This window comes from Mauremys mutica, chromosome 3 (assembly GCF_020497125.1).
Source record: "Mauremys mutica isolate MM-2020 ecotype Southern chromosome 3, ASM2049712v1, whole genome shotgun sequence".
NCBI classification, from domain to species: Eukaryota; Metazoa; Chordata; order Testudines; family Geoemydidae; genus Mauremys; species Mauremys mutica.
The window spans coordinates 114,908,360-114,926,878 of record NC_059074.1 but is presented as its reverse complement, the minus strand read 5'-3'; the positions used below and the strand labels follow the sequence as shown (position 1 = coordinate 114,926,878).

General features: G+C 39.0%; 1 protein-coding gene across 1 annotated transcript in view; it reads left to right on the top strand.

The window, feature by feature from the left end:
* The window catches only part of SYNE1 (spectrin repeat containing nuclear envelope protein 1), a 468,360-nt gene that overhangs the window by 291,328 nt on the left and 158,513 nt on the right, over positions 1 to 18,519 (top strand). Inside the window, exons 80-88 of the mRNA XM_045009096.1 lie at positions 3,241 to 3,503; positions 4,331 to 4,496; positions 5,376 to 5,531; positions 5,747 to 5,899; positions 8,436 to 8,618; positions 10,332 to 10,469; positions 12,743 to 12,928; positions 14,102 to 14,224; positions 16,030 to 16,212. Coding sequence (XP_044865031.1) covers positions 3,241 to 3,503; positions 4,331 to 4,496; positions 5,376 to 5,531; positions 5,747 to 5,899; positions 8,436 to 8,618; positions 10,332 to 10,469; positions 12,743 to 12,928; positions 14,102 to 14,224; positions 16,030 to 16,212 — 1,551 coding nt within the window. The remainder of the gene's footprint in view (positions 1 to 3,240; positions 3,504 to 4,330; positions 4,497 to 5,375; positions 5,532 to 5,746; positions 5,900 to 8,435; positions 8,619 to 10,331; positions 10,470 to 12,742; positions 12,929 to 14,101; positions 14,225 to 16,029; positions 16,213 to 18,519) is intronic.

The following is an 18,519-nucleotide window of genomic DNA, read 5'->3' as shown; positions in this document are numbered from 1 at the left end:
CACTGACAACTGCCAGAGTGAAAGTACAGTCTCTGAACCCAAATGAGCTCTCCCGCAATGACTACTGGGTCAGCCCAGTATCCTAGAATTGTAGAAATATAGGATTGGAAGGGATCTCAATAGGTCATTTTGCCCAATCCCCTGTACTGAGACAGGACTAAATATTATCTAAACCATCCCTGACAGGTGTTTGTCTGACCTATTCTTTAAAACTTGCAGTGACAGAGATTCCACAACCTCCCTAGATAATTTGTTCCTGTGCTTAATTACCCTTCCAATTAGGAAGTTTTTCTTAAATCTAATTTAAATCGTCCTTGCTGCAATTTAAGCCCCTTACTTGTTGTCCTGTCCTCCGTGGTTAAGGAGAACAATTGATTACCCTCCTGTCCATATCTTTCCCAAAGTGTGGTGCTCAGAACTGGACACAATCCTACAGCTGAGGCCTTATCTTCAGCGATCTTACTTTTTTGTGATTAAAAAGCACAACATTCTCAGATTTAAAAAACATTAAAATCTGTGTTTTTCTACAATTAAAATGAAATGCTGAACTTTAGTTTCCCTACACACAATATACGACGAAACCCCATTTATCCAATCTAATAGGGACTGGGTCCAGACAAGATAGGGAAAAATTTGGATAATCCAGAGAATGGGCACAGAGCTTCAGCTCTAGGCAGTGGGGCTCAAGCTGAAAGTCTGACAGAGGGAGCTCCACTGTTTGGGGCTGAAGCTCTTTGCCCATTTTCCAGATTATCTGAATTCTTTGCTTATCCAATTTGACCCTGGTCCCAGTTAGATTGGATAAATGGGGTCCCCTGTAGTTAATGTTTTTTTTATATTTTCACAAAATGTAAAAATGAAAGATTCACTATAAAAATACAAATTCTGCATTTTTCCTTGGCAAAATGTTTTTTATGATTGCTGCTTATCAGTGCTGAGTAAAGTGGAAGAATTACTTCTAGTATCTTGCTTACAACAGTCCTGCTTAAGACATCCCAGAATGATGTTTGATTACAGTATTACATTGTTGACTCTTACTTAGTTTGTATCTACTTTAAACCCCAGATCCTTTTCTGCTTCCTAGGCAATGATTTCCCATATTGTATTCATGCAACTGGTTATTTCTTCCCAAGTGTAATACTTTGCATTTGTCCTTATTGAATTGCATCCTATTTGTTTCAGACCATTTCTGCAGTTTGACAAGATCATTTTGAATTCTAATTCTGTCCTCCAAAGCGCCTGTAACTCCTCCCAGCTTGGTATCATCTCTGAACTTTATACGTGTACTCTCTATGCCATTATCCAAATCATTTATGAAAATATTGAATAGAACCAGACCAGGACGGAACCCTGTGGGACCCCCACTTGATATGCCATTGCAGCTTGATTTTGAGCCATTGCTAACTACTCTTTGAGTACGCTTTTACAATCAGTTGTGAGGCTATATTTCTCTAGGTTGTTTACAAGAAAGTCATGTGAGACAGTATCAAAAGCCTTATTAAAGTCGAGATATTCCACGTCTAACACTTCCCCCTATCCACAAGGCTTATTGTCCTGTCGGAGAAGGCTATTAGGTTTGATAGTTTGATTATTTGCTCCATTATCTTTCCAGGTACCAAAGTTAAGCTGGTTGGTCTGTAATTCCCTGGATTGTACTTATTTCCCGTTTTATAGATGGGTACTGTATTTGCCCTTTTCCAGTCCTCTGGAATCTCTCACATCCTCCATGAGTTCTCAAAGATAATTGCTGATGGCTTAGATATTTCTTCAGCCTGTTCCTTAAGTATTCTAGGATGTATTTCATCAGGTCCTTGAAGAAATCTCATTTGTCCAAGTAACTCTTCTATTTGAGCCTCTCTGATCCTACCGCATTTAAACTGATGTTCACTATGTTAGTTATCCAGTCACTCCTAACCTTTTTGATGAGAACTGAAATATAAAAGGCATTTAACACTTCAGACATTGCTGCATTTTCTTTTAGTGTCTTACCCTTATCACCGAGTAATGGGCCCACCTGTCCTTGGTCTTTCTCTTGCTTCTAATGTATTTGAAAAATGTTTTCTTGTTACCCTTTATGTCCCTAGCCTGTTTAATCTTGCTTTGTATGCTGGCCTTTCTAATTTTATCCCTACATGTTTGTGTTGGGTTTTTTCTGTTCATAATTTGACCTAGTTTCCACTTTTCATATGACTTTTTTTTTTAAATTTCAGATTGTTGAAGATCTCCTATTTAAGCCAAGGTGGTCTATTACCATACTCCCTATCTTTCCTATCGAGAGAGTTTGCTTTTGTGCCTTTAATAATGTCTCTTTGAAAAATTCCAACTCTCCTTAATTCTTTTTTCCTTTAGACATGCTTCCCATGAAATCTTACCTACAATTCTCTGAGTTTGCAAAAGTCTGCCTGCAGTCCATTGCTTTTATTTGCTGTTTTCTCTCCTATCGTTCCTTAGAATCATAAATGCTATCATTTCATGAGCACTTTCACTCAAGCTGCCTTCCACCTTCAAATTCTCAACCAGTTCCTCCCTGTTGATTAGAATCAAATCTAGAACAACCTCACCCATAGTCCCTTTCTCCACCTTCTTTAATAAAGGTTGTCTCCCAAGCGTTCCAAGAACTTGTTGGAAAATATGCCATGCTGCAGTGTTTCCCCAACAGATATCTGGATAGTTGATGTCCCCCTTCATCACCATCTCCTGTTTTGGATGATTTTGTTAGTTGTTGAAAAAAAGCCTCATCCATGTTTTCTTCCTGGTTAGTGGTCTATAGCAGACACCTACCATGATATCACCTTTGTTTTTACCCCTTTTATCCTTACCCAGAGACTTTCATCAGCTCTGCCTCCCACTTCTATCTCAGTTTCACTGCAAGTGTACGCATCTTTTATATACAAGGCAACACCTCCTTCCTTTTTTCCTGCCTGACCTTCCTGAACAAGCTGTACCCTCCCTTACCAATAAAAAAATCCAGCTTTGATAGAGGCAGATTGGAACAACATGATGGTTTGTTTGGTTTTTTACTTCAGATTTCTGCTATAGGTTGGATTTGAACTCACTGCCTGGTGTTGTGCTCAGGTTTATGGTATGACCATAACATAGCTTTAGGATCCCCCGGGTCCTGTATAATCATAATGCGTTACTGATCTAGTGATACAGCACTAGGTTTAAATCTTTTCCTATCAACTGTATCCACCTTTTGTTTTACTTTTATTGTTGTCAAAACCTGTATCGTTTCCTTAGATTCAAAAATCAACTATAATGATAGATCAGCTACAAGGTCGCTTACCAGAGAGCTCAGTTGAGAAGGCATCAAAGACAGAGCTTCTGGATCTTCTGGGTTACCACAGCACTTTCATTCTGGAGCTGGAGCAGCAGCTGTCCTCTTTGGGTCTGCTCAAGCAGCATGCAGTGAGCATGCTCCAGGATGTGGAAATGGAGACTTCTTCTCAAGAGGATCTACCATTCATGCAAGAAATCAAAGCAATGCAAGACCGATGCCACAAGTAAGGAGTAAACAATATTTAAATAAAGTATATTTGCTAGAAAAGTCATGTTCTTTTAAATTAGTGTACTGTTGGCAACATACCAATAAAAAGTTCAAAAACTCCAGTTTCTGACTCAAGTCCTCGATGGAAGTATGGTAAATGTATTTAAAGTCAGGGTAGCCTGATCAAGTAGCAAGTCCAAATGGCTAAACTGTGTCTTATAACAGCTACTCTATCAATACCCGTATCTCTCTGAGTGTCACAATGATATACAGTCATGAGAGAGAGGTGAGTAAGATAATAATTTTTTTGGGGCCAACTTCTGTTGGTGAGAGACACAAGCTTTCACACTTACAAAGAGCTCGTCTTCAAGTCTGGGAAATGTACTCAGGGTGTCATAGCTAAATACAAGGTGGAACAGATTGTTTAGCATAAGTAGTTCTGTTCCACCTTGTATTTACCTGTGACACTCATAGTATGTTTCCCAGACCTGAAGAAGTGCTCTGTGTAAGCTCAAAAGCTTGTCTCATCAACAGAAGATAGTATAATAAAAGATATTATCTCATCCACCGTGTCTTTCTAATATCCTGGGACACTCAAGCCTACAACAATGCTGCATATATACAGTCAAGACACACTACGTAAAATGGGTGATCTGTGGAGTTAAACATCTGAAATTTAGTGTTCTGTAACACCACTTCATTTTTTATTAGTCACCCTGTAAATGTATAATGTGCAACAGTCTCCCTTATTTGTTCTTTGTATCATTCAGTAAAATCTGACAAAATATAATGAAATTTTTAGCAAGCTGTAGTTCTTCACAAATAATTTTTTATGTTTTGAAGCATGCAACAGAAGGTGAAGAAAAGTGGGAAGTTGGTGAAACAGGAACTCAAGGAGCGTGAGGAGGTGGAGCTAGAGATTAATATAGTGAAGTCTTGGATTCAGGAAACTAGAGAATATTTGCTAAACCCCACCATGGAAATAGATGCTCAACTTGAGGAGTTGCAGGTATATCAAACTTGTAATCTTCTTGTGCCCCTTGTGAAACATCTTTGGTGTTTTCTATTTATGAGCACTAAATCAGATTGAATTATAATGAATTGGAATTATACAATAAGAATGAAATTTTTTCACTAGCGATTGGACAAACTTATAAAACAATCCCATCAGCTTCAGAAATGATGTGTAGCAAGAGAGCTATGATACATTCTCCCTTCCTAGATACCTAGGATAGGAGTTAGAATGAAGAAAGCTGCTATCTCAAATAAAAGTAAACTCTAGAATATGGATGGCAGAGTATAATAAAGTATTTATTTGCTTCTTGGGGGGGGAAAAACATTTTAAATGAAGATGCTCAAAGATGTTTCAATATAGATGAGCTCACACAAGTATTTTCTTTCTTTAGGTGGCAAAAAGTGTTAGAGAAGGTGAACTGAAATATAATGGCATGTACAGAAATTAGCTATGCAGACAACTGCCTGTCTAACAAAGGATTGAGTGGTTAAGAGCCAACACAGCTTTTATAATAATTTCCGCGTCAGTTTACCTGAGTATTGATTTACATTTTGTGTATGAATGAACCCAAAATCTCAGTATAAACTGCTGGTTTTGTATTAAAACCATGTTATGAAACAGAAAATGTTTGCATGATGTTTTGATGCAAAATTCTAAATTGTTTGGTTTACTTTAGCTAGCAAACATTCAGATGGAACTGATCTGAATTTTCAATTTTTAGTGAAACTCAAAAACTGGGGATTTTCATGTGATTCTAGGCTTTGTTACAAACATTCTCATGCCTCTACTCTTGATACCTGCAAGCTAATTCTATTCAGTTATTGTTTTTCTTTTACAGTGTTCCTGAATTACACCTTTTTTTCTATCCTCTAGGCTCTCCTCAGTGAAGTAACTACTCACCGCCAAGCTGTTGAGAAAATGGCCGAACAGCAGCAGAATAAGTACCTGGGGCTTTACACCATTTTACCTTCTGAACTGTCTCTTCAGTTAGCAGAAGTGGGACTAGCCCTGGTAACTATACATGACCAGGTAAAATCTACTGGAAGAAGACACTATATAAACCTATGATACTATGATAATCTTCAAAAGGACAGTAACTGAATGAAATGTTGTGATATTCCAAGTGTGATCATACTAAAACTCTCTAAAGGGCTGTTATCTCCTTAGTTTTGCAAGAGAATCCTCCTATGAAAGAAAAGTGTATGGTTAATTGGTTTTCTGCTTACTGTTGCTGTTTTTGGTAGATTCAAGCCAAAGAGAAGGAAGTCCAGCAGAGCAAAACATTAAACCAAGAGTTTGGTCAGAAAATCCAGGTGATAGCAAAAGAACTAAATGGAATTCTGTCCAAGCTGAAGGAGAAGACAAATAATATAGCACAAGCTAAAATAGATCAAAAGGTAAGAAAAACGCTTTATTTGCTTATACGGTGGCATGTTCTGAATTGGCACATTCCAGCTCACAAAGGGCTGAATGGTGACTTTGCCTTATGCAGCTAGAAGGAGTAAAGGTTCCCTTTTATCCAGGCTGTCTGAGGATTTCCACAACCTCTGCACATGTGCACATGCAGGGCTGCCCTCAAATGCCTCCCATGGGAACAAATATGAAGTGGGTGAGAGGGACAGGGAGCAGGCAGAGCTGTCAGGCCATAAGTAGAAGAGTATGCTCCCCCACCCCCCAAAAAGAGGGTGTGGTAAATCACCCCCATCATACCCAGTGAAATTAGGGAGCCTCATGAGACAATCACACTGCCCCTTTATTCAGGCTGCACCAAAACAGCATGAGTTATCTCATTGGGCTATCTTTGTTCATGCTGATTAGTACCTTTCTGAGAAAGTAGTCCCATTGATATCAGTGAGACTGCTCATGAAGCTCAATGTGCTGCTCAGTTTGAGTAAGGGTGACACAATCTGGCCCTTCATGATTTTGCTGGGTTGCAGAGGCCGTTAGACATGTATTGTGCTCACAAATGCTCATTTGTATGAAAGAGTTGCTATTAAGTTTGTCACAAAATATTACATATTTTTAAAAACTACACTAAGGTAAGATGGACTTGGTCGATGGAAGTGAGCAAAGTGCAGCACACAGAGGAAAATTGACTGATGTGACAGAAAGTACCAGTCTCTCTCAGTATGCTGCTTTAAAATTTTGCCTCCCAAGTATACTTATCTGCTGTACAGGGTCACTGAAATGCATCCCACTGAAAATGATTCATAATTGCCCCAGTTAAGTTGGTGTAAAACCAATTAAATGTGTATTCCTGTATCTCCAACTTTAGATGAAATGTTCTTGCATCACTGGACATCTAGTAGTTTTCTACAACTACATTTATCTGTTAATTGTGAGACAAGGTTGGCTTCTATCACAACAGTAATAGTTTTGTTTAATGATGTAACTATGGCTGTAATTATATATATGGAATACAAATTAGTTTTGAATATATCAAATTATTTCTCGTTGCTCCATTTTTAAAAATTGGAACTTTAATCAATATAAATTCTGCAGCTTTCAATACTGCAATATAGAGATGAACATATTCACACCTACAGTACAATAGGGTGTGTTGCAATAGGTAGATGTATATCTATATAGGTATGTCTATGGATAGATTGATTAGCTGTGTCACTTTCGTGATGCTGATTTACCATGAACCTTTACCCATCCCATTTGCGCTCTAATCCATCATTTTCAGAATATTCCGCATCTCTGAATAGCTTGAAACAGATCTTATTAAAAATAAAGATTAACCTGCCAGATAAATGTTTCCTTTCCTCCCGGACTCTTCTCCATCATAGAAAAACAATCCAAACTAGAATTTCCCCCACAATAAAACTGTTCTGAGATGCATCATGGACAATGTTCAGTCCTGGACCAGATTTTTTTTGTTTGATTTGTGTAATAATAATTGTAAAGTGCACCTTGAACTTTTTCTGTTTGAACTTTGTGCCACCAGAAATGAGTGATTTCCAGCATAATACATGTAATATTCTTGCAGCCCTGAATGATTCCAAGATGTCATATGTCACTTTTTTTTTTTAATAAAAACTTTTCTAACATGGAATAGCTAACATTTCTTCTCTCCTTCACAGATTTGTGCAATAAGAATCATAGATAACTAGGACACCTGCCTTTGCATGTGGTGGTGTACATAAAACACTATATTTAAATCATTTCCAATATGTTTTTAAATACATCCACACAGGACAAAATACGTTAAGGTCTGGTATGTTAGAAAGTTTTATTGTCACTCATTTAAGTTGAACTGCATAATTCATGGCTTTTCCTGTTGTGGTAGATTCCTCCCAAACTCGTATAATATCTTTATCACACCACACCATTATACACAATGACGTCTATTTCTACCTAAGAGATTCTGTTGATTAAGTCTTCTTTTTTTTTCTACTGAAATGTTGTCCAAACTCCTCCAGGTACAAGAACAAATTGTCAGGTGCACAGCACAAACTGATGGTACTAATAGAAGAAAAAACAAAATAGTCTGGACACACTGATATTTAATGACACATTCTGAATTTTTCAGAAAATGTTTCTTTGTAAAAAAAATCCATACTCCATATGACCAACCCAAACCTTCATCTTGATAACAATGTGTTGACCACTCAGTTTGAGGACAAACATAGGACCACAGCCAACACTGGTAGATGCAACACTAAGTGACTCATTTTTCTGGTGGGGGAGGGAAAATGTTATCCATCTTGTCCAGGAACACGGGGAAGAAACAGCAATGACAGTCATTGAAGAGATGATCACACATCCTGCTCTACTGCCTGTTTGCTTAAAGAAACATTACTGGTATGCAGCCAAAATAGAAATGGAACAAACTATGGAAACTTCGGAGTGTCAAAATCACAAAAAGGCTGTTAAAAACCAACCCCCACTCACTGATTTTGTAAGTAAAATGCTCTCTCCCTCTTCCAGATCCTAGGTGAGGAATTGGACAGCTGCAATATAAAGCTGGTGGAACTGGACGCATCTGTACAAGATTTCGCAGAGCAGAACCACCAGCTGGCTAAACAGCTGGCTAATAGGATAGGGAAACTGACTGGGCTACACCAACAGACCATTAGGCAGGCTGAGTACAGAGCAGCCAAACTCAACCAGGTATGGTGTCAAATCATTTAATTTATTTCCTTTTAGAGGCTCCAAGAAAATGGCGATTTCTGATTAATGACTTTTATTTTTTGTATAGTTACATAAAAACATGATTGTCTCTTGGAATAATGTGTAATATGTGCATATTCAGGGCCAAATTCACTCCTTGTGGATGGGCATTAGGCAGATGTAAGTCTGGCTCAATGAAGTGTGGCCAAGTCAGGAGGGTGGAATAATTCTAACTTGGAGAGATGATGATTCAGCACCTTTGCCAGGAAACGTGTCAGCAAAGTTCCTATGGCGACCTAACCAGGTTTTAAAGCTGCCTTCCAACAGACAGCATGCCCAGTGCAGTACCTGCCCCCTCCTCTGGAGTTAAATATTAGTAGTGCAGCTCCCCATTCATATTCATTTGGATGGAAGTTGTAATGCCCTGAACCATGGTGGGGTGGGGGAGGAAGGGTGATCATAGCCTGTATACAGCAGTAGAAAAGTCTAGAAATAAAATTATTAAAAATGGTTCCAATTCAGCAGTCTGTTCCTACTCAGCAAAGCACTTAAGCACATGCTTTGTCTATTGACTTCAGTGTGTAAAGTCTAATTGAGCACATGCTTTGCTAAATTTGGATCAGTACAAGCGATTGAGCCATAGAAAAAAGGACTAACAAGGAAGGAGGTTGAGATACTATCTTGGCATGTTGGTATTTTGAATAGTTGAGATAAGAGTGAGGGAGGGGACATTTTGTGGTCCTGCCATCCATAATCCTAATACGTCATGAGCCCCATTTTCAAAATGCTTTGAGAAGATATTACAGAACTTGAAGTGGATAGTGTTTGATGGTATTCTTTTCCATTGCCTCTGCAAGAAAGTTTTCCCAAAAGAAGGTCGGAAATATCTGTCAGAATAATTTTCAATCAATGTTACTTTTAGCAAAAAGTGCTTGGTGAAAGAGTTATTTGTTGTCCGGTATTTTAGTTCAGCAGAGTACAAAACACAGAAGAAACCCCATTCCCCATCCCAAGAAGCTTACAGTCCAAGTGCTTTAGGCAAACAATACAATTCAGATACACAAGGTCTGTCTCCATTCTCACAATGCAAATCCATTGATTTCAGCAAAGTTATTCCTGTTAAGTGAGTAGAGAATCAGAGTTATAATATACTTGCTAACCAGAAAAGTGGGTGTGTCAGAAATCAGTGCAGTTTTTGGCTTTGTATTTTTAAAATAAGTATACTACTTTTAATCTTTTGGAAAATTAACATTGATAGGCCAGACAGAGAAAGCAGGCTTTAAATAGAGAGGGGGGGATGTGTGGGGATTGCAGGCGGGGAAGAGAGACATAAGGGACAGCCTAAGATAAGGCACAAAGATAAGAATGACTATACTTAAGTGGGAGTCTTGAGCTGAGCAAAAAGGGAGAATACATTCATGTGTGACAATCTCAGGCATGCACATCCACCCATATACTCCTAATGTGTCCTAGTTTCTTGAGGAAGAACTTTCAAAAAATAGTTACTCCAGACTTTAGAGGCATACATAATTTATCTTCATAATGTGGAATACTTTTACTAAATTCAGTAATAATAATAATTAATAATAGTGAAAAATATTACAAATTACCCTCCCCACCAAAAAATAGGTAGTTTGATCTACTTTTGCCACTTTTAAAAAATGTTTAGAGTCCTACTGTGCAGGTTAATAAAATGGATCTTTTTATTTTCAGGCTGCTTCACACTTGGAAGAATACAGTGAGATGCTGGAGTTCATACTGAAATGGATCGATAAAGCTAAGAGTCTAGTGCATGGTAGCATCACGTGGAATTCTGCCTCCCAGCTTCGTGACCAGTTTATGGCATATCAGGTGACTATATGAGCTACAGATTTCAAGGGACAGTTTAATTCCCATTTGTGACATTCTGTTCAGGATACCCAGAACCGTAAGCCAGTGTGTTACCCCTCTGCCTCAGCAAGTGAGGGATTAGACTGTGTGTGTCTATCTGCTTTACCAGCAAATCCCTGAGACTCTGGCAGTCTAAACGTTACCTTGCAGGTAACATACAGTGAGCCCAAGTTCTCCCAAAGACAGCTCTCTGCAGTTTTCAGTTCCTCTCACTGGACATTCACAGAAATCGTTGTTTGCTGCTTCCAAAGAGACAGAGCGCACACCAGCCTGTTAGTTTAATTGAGGACTCATACTTTAATTCAGTTATAACAGCACTGAAATTTAGAATAAGTAAAATTAAGAATAAGTTTACTAACAAGGAACAAGAACAGGAGTATTTTTTGTGGATACAGACTAACACTGCTGCTGTTCTGAAACCTAACAAGGAACAGAGGTTTAAGTGATACTAAGCAAGAGAAAGAGACAGGTATGGTAATAAACAAAACAATACAAGCTTTCTATTGACTAAAACTTAATTTTAGCAAGTTACAGTCTTTGCCTAAGCAGTTTTTTTACTTACGTCTAGCTACCAGCATAGGGAATCCAACTTTCACAGGCTCAGAGAGTGCTGTACCCCATGTCCACCAAGAGATGGATAACTAAAATGTCCTTTTGCTCCCCTTATATTTCTCTAAGTCCATTGTCTTGGTCTCAAGAGCTCAGAAGCCTTCCTGGGGCGTAGACTACATTCTCTGGCATACTTACTAAGTTGTCTCCTCCACGACCTGTTAACTTATGGCTTTGTTTACCTTATATGTAAATATACTTTCATTGTCCCTATTGTAATCAAGCTGGTCAGACAGGTAAATCCAGATGTCTAGCATTGTGTAGCAATGTCTAGCAACATTTTCTATATATTTGGTAACACATGCACTGATGTGTTACCTGCTTGCATCCGAAGAAGTGGGTATTCACCCACAAAAGCTCATGCTGCAAAACTTCTGTTAGTCTATAAGGTGCCACAGGATTCTTTGCTGCATGCACTGATGTGTTTTTCTAGTGTAAACTAAAATAAGAGACTTTGATCTCATATGGCAACGTTCATATTAAGTGTTCCAAAATTCTTTACAGATTGACGAGTTACAGTAAATGTGTGATTAACTGATTCTGCAGGCAAATGTGCATTCCACTGTATATTTTGTAAACATGACTTTGGTGCAATTTTAAAAAAATGTAACAGTTATGATGATACAGCAAACCCGTTTACCAAGCCCTGCTGAATCACAGCTACCTCTTATCTGAACCCATCCTTTGGGAAATGTAGCCACTTTCCTAGTTGCTCCTTGAATATTCCACATCTCTGCTTATCCACAAGTTTTGATGTCCCCTGAACAGTGTTGATTGTATGGGGAGTGTGTGTGTGTGAGACTGTGTGGATTGTACATACATGGGAATAGTGGAGTGTTACATGATTCTGAGAATCAGACCATCCCAATCCGTCAATAGAAAATAAATCCGACCCAACAGCAGGTGCTGTCATCTCACCAAAACCAAAAGAAAATAATGTATTGGTGAATCTGGCCCCAGGTGTATAATTCTCACTAGAGCAGGAAGGTATAAGTTACAGTTCCCTGTATTAGTGACATTGCTCTGCTCCAAGGGAGTTCACCCTGAGGAAGCTGCTATTTCTCCCATCCGTGACGGTTTCCCACCCTGCTGTTACAGGCTACTAAGGAGTTGTGGTGATTCAGCACACACCCCAGGACACCCTGAGTTTGCCTACTTCCTGGGCAAGCCATATACTTTTTAGGCCGAGCTAACAACCACTGTCTCTGCCACCGCACTGTTTGCTCCACCTGAGATCTTTCTGCTGCCACGTAGGCCCAGCAGATGTTCAGGCTGAATCAGGGCCATACTTAGTGTGTATTATATTTTTATCTAACAAAATGCTAACGTATATCAAGAAATTCTTTAAAAACTGATGTATGGAGAGATACAGCTTCTGAAATGATAAAATTTATGCTAGTGTTTTATGGCCTTAATAAACTAAAGCACTGAAATTCATGCTCAACGTGAAGATTTGCTTAAGTCTAATTGAAATCCATAGAACTTAATCATATGCTTAAGAATAAGTAGGTTTTTAAGTGCTGTGCTAAATAAAGGTGTGCTTAAAGTTGAACATATGCCTAAATGTTTTGCTGAATCAGGGCCTAAAAGGTGACACTTAACTCTGATATGGTTCTTCCATTCAGACCATGCTTGAGGAGTCTGGAGAGATTCATGGTGATCTCGAGTCCATGAATGAGAAGATAGAATATCTTTCAAGCGTTTACTATACTGAAGGGATGACTCAGCAAGTGTCGGAACTGGGACGGCAGACGGAAGAGCTACAGCAAATTATCAAACTGCGGCTCCAAAATCTCCAGGATGCAGCCAAGGTACTTGAAGTGCTCTTCATAACTGGCTGACAACTGGAGTAACTGTTCATGTCGTCATGTTTGTAGGAGCAGCAGCAGAACAGGTCATCTGTGGTTTATAAAGAGTTTATCATAGAAAAAGAAATGGAACTGATATTGTGCCATTTCTTATATCTTCCTTCTACAAGGTCTCATCCAGCTCCTACTGAAGTCCATGGGAGTCTTTCTGCTGATTTCACTGGGAGTTGGATTGTGGCAAAACTGTAGAGTAAGGTCCCCATTTCCAAATGGGTGTACCCGAAAGAGTGTGCACTTTCACATGTATCATGCTTTAATATGCAAACGCCACAATGTGTGTGTTAACCCTACCTAGTGCATGTGCATGAGGGATTTGCACAGTTTGGCAAGGGCACGTGCAAAAGGGCAGAAATGTTTTTCAGTACACCCACTGGAAATTTTTTTTTAAAAACTATCACTTTTACGGCCAGAAAATGGCTCAAAGATTTATTTTTTAAGCCAATAGTCAAACAAGAAACTGTTGTATCATAATGTAGCTTTCTTGGTGCTGGAGAGGGTTTTCCATTGCAATTAAGGTATTTCTTCCGATGCTGTACAGAAAAGATATAAATTGATAAATATGGGAAAGTTATGTAAATTCAGTTAAAGGTATGGCAGATAGCTCTGCTTTTTCTAGTTAAATCTGAAATGCGGTCCTTGACCCATCACGTGATCTGAGCGCAGCAATCCATATATTACAGTGTAGCAGATGTTCTGTAATAAAGTACAGTAAGGTGATACAGAACTTTTAAATAAAATCTGAGGCACAAAACGTGTCAAACCACAAATGCTCATAAAGTCAAGGCTGATTTTATTGTTTATGGTACAAATCAGACACTGGTCTGAATACTTAAGTATCACGGAAGTGAATGGCATCACTTGAATCAAGTCCAGATTGAATTTGTTTGAGAGGATACTGTCGGTGATATCTGTGTCTTGGAGTTGTCCTTTTCCAACCGATCCCAGGATGTAATGAGAGTAAAGATTTTTGACACTCACGATAACTTAAAATTGTAGTTTATATTGGGGGGGAAAAAACTGGTGGTGTGTGTGGATTACATAGTAGATACTATAATCCCAGATACATCTGTGGCATTCATTTCTTTCTTGTTTGTCCCTGTATTTTATTTTTGGCAGGATATGAAGAAATTTGAAGCTGAGGTGAAAACTCTACAGGCTGCTTTGGAACAAGCCCAAGCTACCCTGACCTCTCCAGAGCTTGGGCGTTTGAGTCTAAAAGAACAGCTATCTCACAGACAGGTAAAAGGGTTAAGCCACAAAGATAACATAGAAGCAAAGTGAGCAGCTCTAATCAGTGGGGCTGCCCATGGAGTAAGGCACTACAGTAACTCCTCACTTAACGTCCTCCCGCTTAACGTCGCTTCGAGGTTGTCGCTGTTCCATTAGGGAACATACTTGTTTAAAGTTGTGCAATGCTCCCCTATAACATCGTTTGGCTGACTTTACAAGGGAGCATTGTACAAATTCCTCTTCTCCGCCTCCTCTTCCCCCTCCCTTTCTCCCCTCCCAGCCCTTCCCCCACATTCTGGGAGGGAGGGAGGCAGAGAGCGAGCGAGTGGGGAATCTGCCCCACTCCCACTCCCCCGGCAGGCAGGGCCACCTGGAACGCAGGGGCTTTAGGGGATGGAGGGCCCTGGGCTAAGGGGGCCCCGGGTTCCTGGCCTGCAGCTCTAAATCCCCTTTTGGAATGTGGCCCTGTGAGCCCGGCTGGAGGACTCAGGAGGAGCAGGGGCAACCACGCAGCCAGCGGCCGGAAAGAAGCAGCGCTTTCCCCTTCAAAGCTGGCCAGAGAGAAGAAATAGGTATGCACCACCGACCTTTAGTTCATCCACCCTCCTTCATAAAAGGGAAAATAACCCACAACAGCTTGAGGTCTTCAAACCACAATTTGAGGACTTCAGTAACTCAGACATAGGTTAGGGGTTTGTTACAGGAGTGGGTGGGTGAGATTCTGTGGCCTGCGTTGTGCAGGAGGTCAGACTAGATGATCATAATGGTCCCTTCTGACCTTAGAGTCTGTGAGTCTATAACACATTGGACGCCCCAGATCTCAGGGTCTTCCCCTAGCCCATCACCACAGTTCCATTGCCGTAATCCTGGGGGCACAATAGAGGGGAAAAGGGACGAGTGTCTGTATTTCATACTGTCACATTTTTGGTACTGAGGCTTCAGCCTGTTGAATTTACAATTTCAGACTGCATATGTTTACACATGCCTTCATTCATGCATTTTTTTTGTATTGAGAATTCAGTAAACTCCTCAATGACAATAAAAAGAATGTAGATCTAATCTATCCCCCCTGTAATTGTGCATATGCAGTTCTCATGCATATGAATGGAAGTTAGGCACATGCATGTGGGAAGAATGGAGAGAGGCCAGATTGGAGAGAGGCCAGATAAACAAAGGAGGCCAGATGGTGCTTATTCAAGGGGAAGAATCTTTATGTAGCTGCATTTTGTTCCATTTCGTTGCTTATTTAATTTTAAACATCATCATTTTTAGCCATGGTCTAAATTTTCAAAGGAGGATTATGAGCAGAAATAATGGGTTTTACATGCCCCATCTGAAAATGTGCAACTGTATCTCAGAAGGGCTCCCAGTTTGGTTTTACGTTTAAAATGTGCATATAAACAAAATTAAACAAATGCCTGTTGCTCAGAAACTACGTTTGGTTTTTAAGCATTTTTGTATGTATTTTCTAGAATAGTTTAAAGAATTACTTTCAGTCTAGACATAAACCCATGAACAGGGATAAACAATGGTTTATTTCAAAGGGGGCTCATAAAGTGATTTAATTGCATCATTTTTGTTCCTCTTTATTAGCTGAAATACATTTTGTTTAATTAAGAATATAAAATATTTATCACAAAATCAACAAGCAACTCCACTCTGAGAGTGCCCTGGTTATGCTTCATTTAACTGTGGGTAATCTAATTCATCTTTTATTTTGCTGGTTGAACTCACTCTTGTTAATAACTGGCTATGTGAATCGTCTTTGAAATTCATGGGAGAATGACTTACTATGGCACCAATTTTATTTCTAGCATCTGCTGTCTGAAATGGAGTCACTGAAGCCAAAGGTTCATGCCGTGCAGGTCTGCCAGAGTGCCTTAAGGATGCCTGAAGAGGTGGTCACCAGCCTGCAGATATGTCACACTGCTCTCAGACTTCAGGAGGAAGCCAGCCGTCTGCAGCACATGGCTATCCAGCAATGCAATATAATGCAGGCAAGTGCAAACTGAGCTGTGGGTGAGGGTAGGGGGTTAGAGATTGTGATATCACTAGAAAGGTTTATACTGGCACAGAATAACTCACATTTTTTTTAAGTCCAATGTTTGCCTGGAAGCATAACATGCCTACTACTTATATTTGAAAGATTTTTGAACTCCATGTTTATTGGAATTTTAAGCATATTATTAGACAATTTTCTCAGTCTGCATTAATTCCCAAAGAAGTAAGGAAATAAAACTTCAGTACCCAATTAGCCTTTTACCCTGTAATCATTGTTAAAAAATATTACTCCCCTTTTCATTCCATGTCCTTTTGAAGGGTTATTGCACAACTTATCCAGTTATTGCTTTAATTTTCAAAAATCTGAATTGTATTTTCTTGTTAATCTCCTGGGTCTTCCATTCGTCACCATGGCATAATTTGACTGTCTAACCTATCCATTTTGATTGAAAAATGAAATCTGCATTTCAAATGTAGTTAATGGTTTCTTTACTGTATGGTGGATAAGAACCTGAGGTGACCTGTAGCAGTCTCTTCCTGATGATGATGTTGGGACCATGCAGTTTTGCCAGTCCTAAGCATTCAAATATCATGAGGCAGGACCTAAGCATCATGAGATTATCGTGAAAATCATGAGTTTATGGTTTTCCCCCAATTATTAATTCAGGGTTCTTTTTATTTGTTCTCTGGTTTTAGAGCCTTTAACATGCACTCGGATCATGTTTCTAAGCTTTTCTCCACAAACAAGAGAGCCAGAAACTTTTTTTGTGAAAATGAAAGCTGAGATTCCCATACAGCCCCAGGACTTGGGGCCTTTAGAAAACAACAAATTCCACAAGATTTGTGATAAAATTGTGAAGAGTGGGCAACACTGTGTTGTTGGTGGGCATGGTTGGTGAAGCAGCCAGTGGCAAGTCTTGAGCCCCAGTGGTTGACATTTGCTCTTTTAAAAAGGCTTCTTTATCATATATATATAATATATTACTTCTGTTGGGGCATTGCCAGTTCAAAGCCCATCTTAATTGCTCAGATGCCTAAAGACTTTTTAAAATTATTTGCTTCCTTGCAACTCATAATGTTCCCCCAATGAACTATCTTCTCAATGAGAGCACTCCTGCTTTACTTGCCAGTGCTGACCTTCATCCCATCATTACACTTTGGCATTGCGTCTTATGTGGCTGAGATTTTTTTCAAAGCCAACTAGGGGATTTATTCTCACACTTCCCAGTTAAATTAATGAGCCAGCTTTGAAAGTCTCAGCCTATTATTTTTGCATGCTAATACAAAGGTGGAAGATGACATCTTTTCAGTAATTTAAAAACAGATTGGAAAAAACAACTGAATATACTGTACAGAGTAATTAATCATTGGAAAGGAGATGGGCAAAGGGAATTCTAATTTTTTTCCAGTTCTAAGTTCTCTGTGGTTATTTGCATGGTAACATTGTAACTGTATTATTCAACAACCCTCCATATTAATTACATGCCAAGAAAAAATCTATTAATTCTTCTGTCTACAGAAATATATCTCACCAGAAAATATTTCTTATGTAGTGAGCTCTACAATGTATTTGGTAATATTTTTTCTAGTCATGCACCATTACTTTCAAAATGTGTATAGACATGGCTCTTCAATAAGACTTATTGAGTGAAGTTTGTTTTCAAATTAAATTAGCTTTGATTATAAATGTAGCTGACAAAAGGTTGCTGTATCCATAATAAACATCATTTTATATGGTGCCAAAGGTTTTTGTGGGCATTTCAGTCATTTAATTCTCACAGCCGCCTTGGGAGGAAGGTAAATAGTATCACAACCATTTTATTGGTGGTTGAACTGGGACACAAAGAGGTTAGGTTAAGTAACACTCCAAATCATACAGTAAGATAGTGGCAGAGGTGGGAATAAAGCCAGCAGTTCTGATTTAACCCCTAGACTACCAACTCTCCTGTTAACTAAGAAATTGATAGTGTGATTATGTGGCCCGTTCTCACTTGACATATTGACATATTGACTCCCTTTATAAGTAGTATTATCTACTTACTTGGCAGCCAAAATCAAACTTTTACTAGTGCTAGCTATATTGGCTTTGCAGTACTATCTTTAGAATACAGATATCTTCTGTTTTAGGTTTGCTCAGAATACACATCAGCTAAAGTGTAATACAGATAGGAAGAAAGCAAGTTTATCTTCAGGTCCCAAATGAGTGCATTTACAGTGGTGTATGTATTTAAAAAACACATGAGTTTTAAAATAAGAGAAGCTGATATGAAAGTATTTAAAAAAAAAAAAAAAAAAAAGGAATG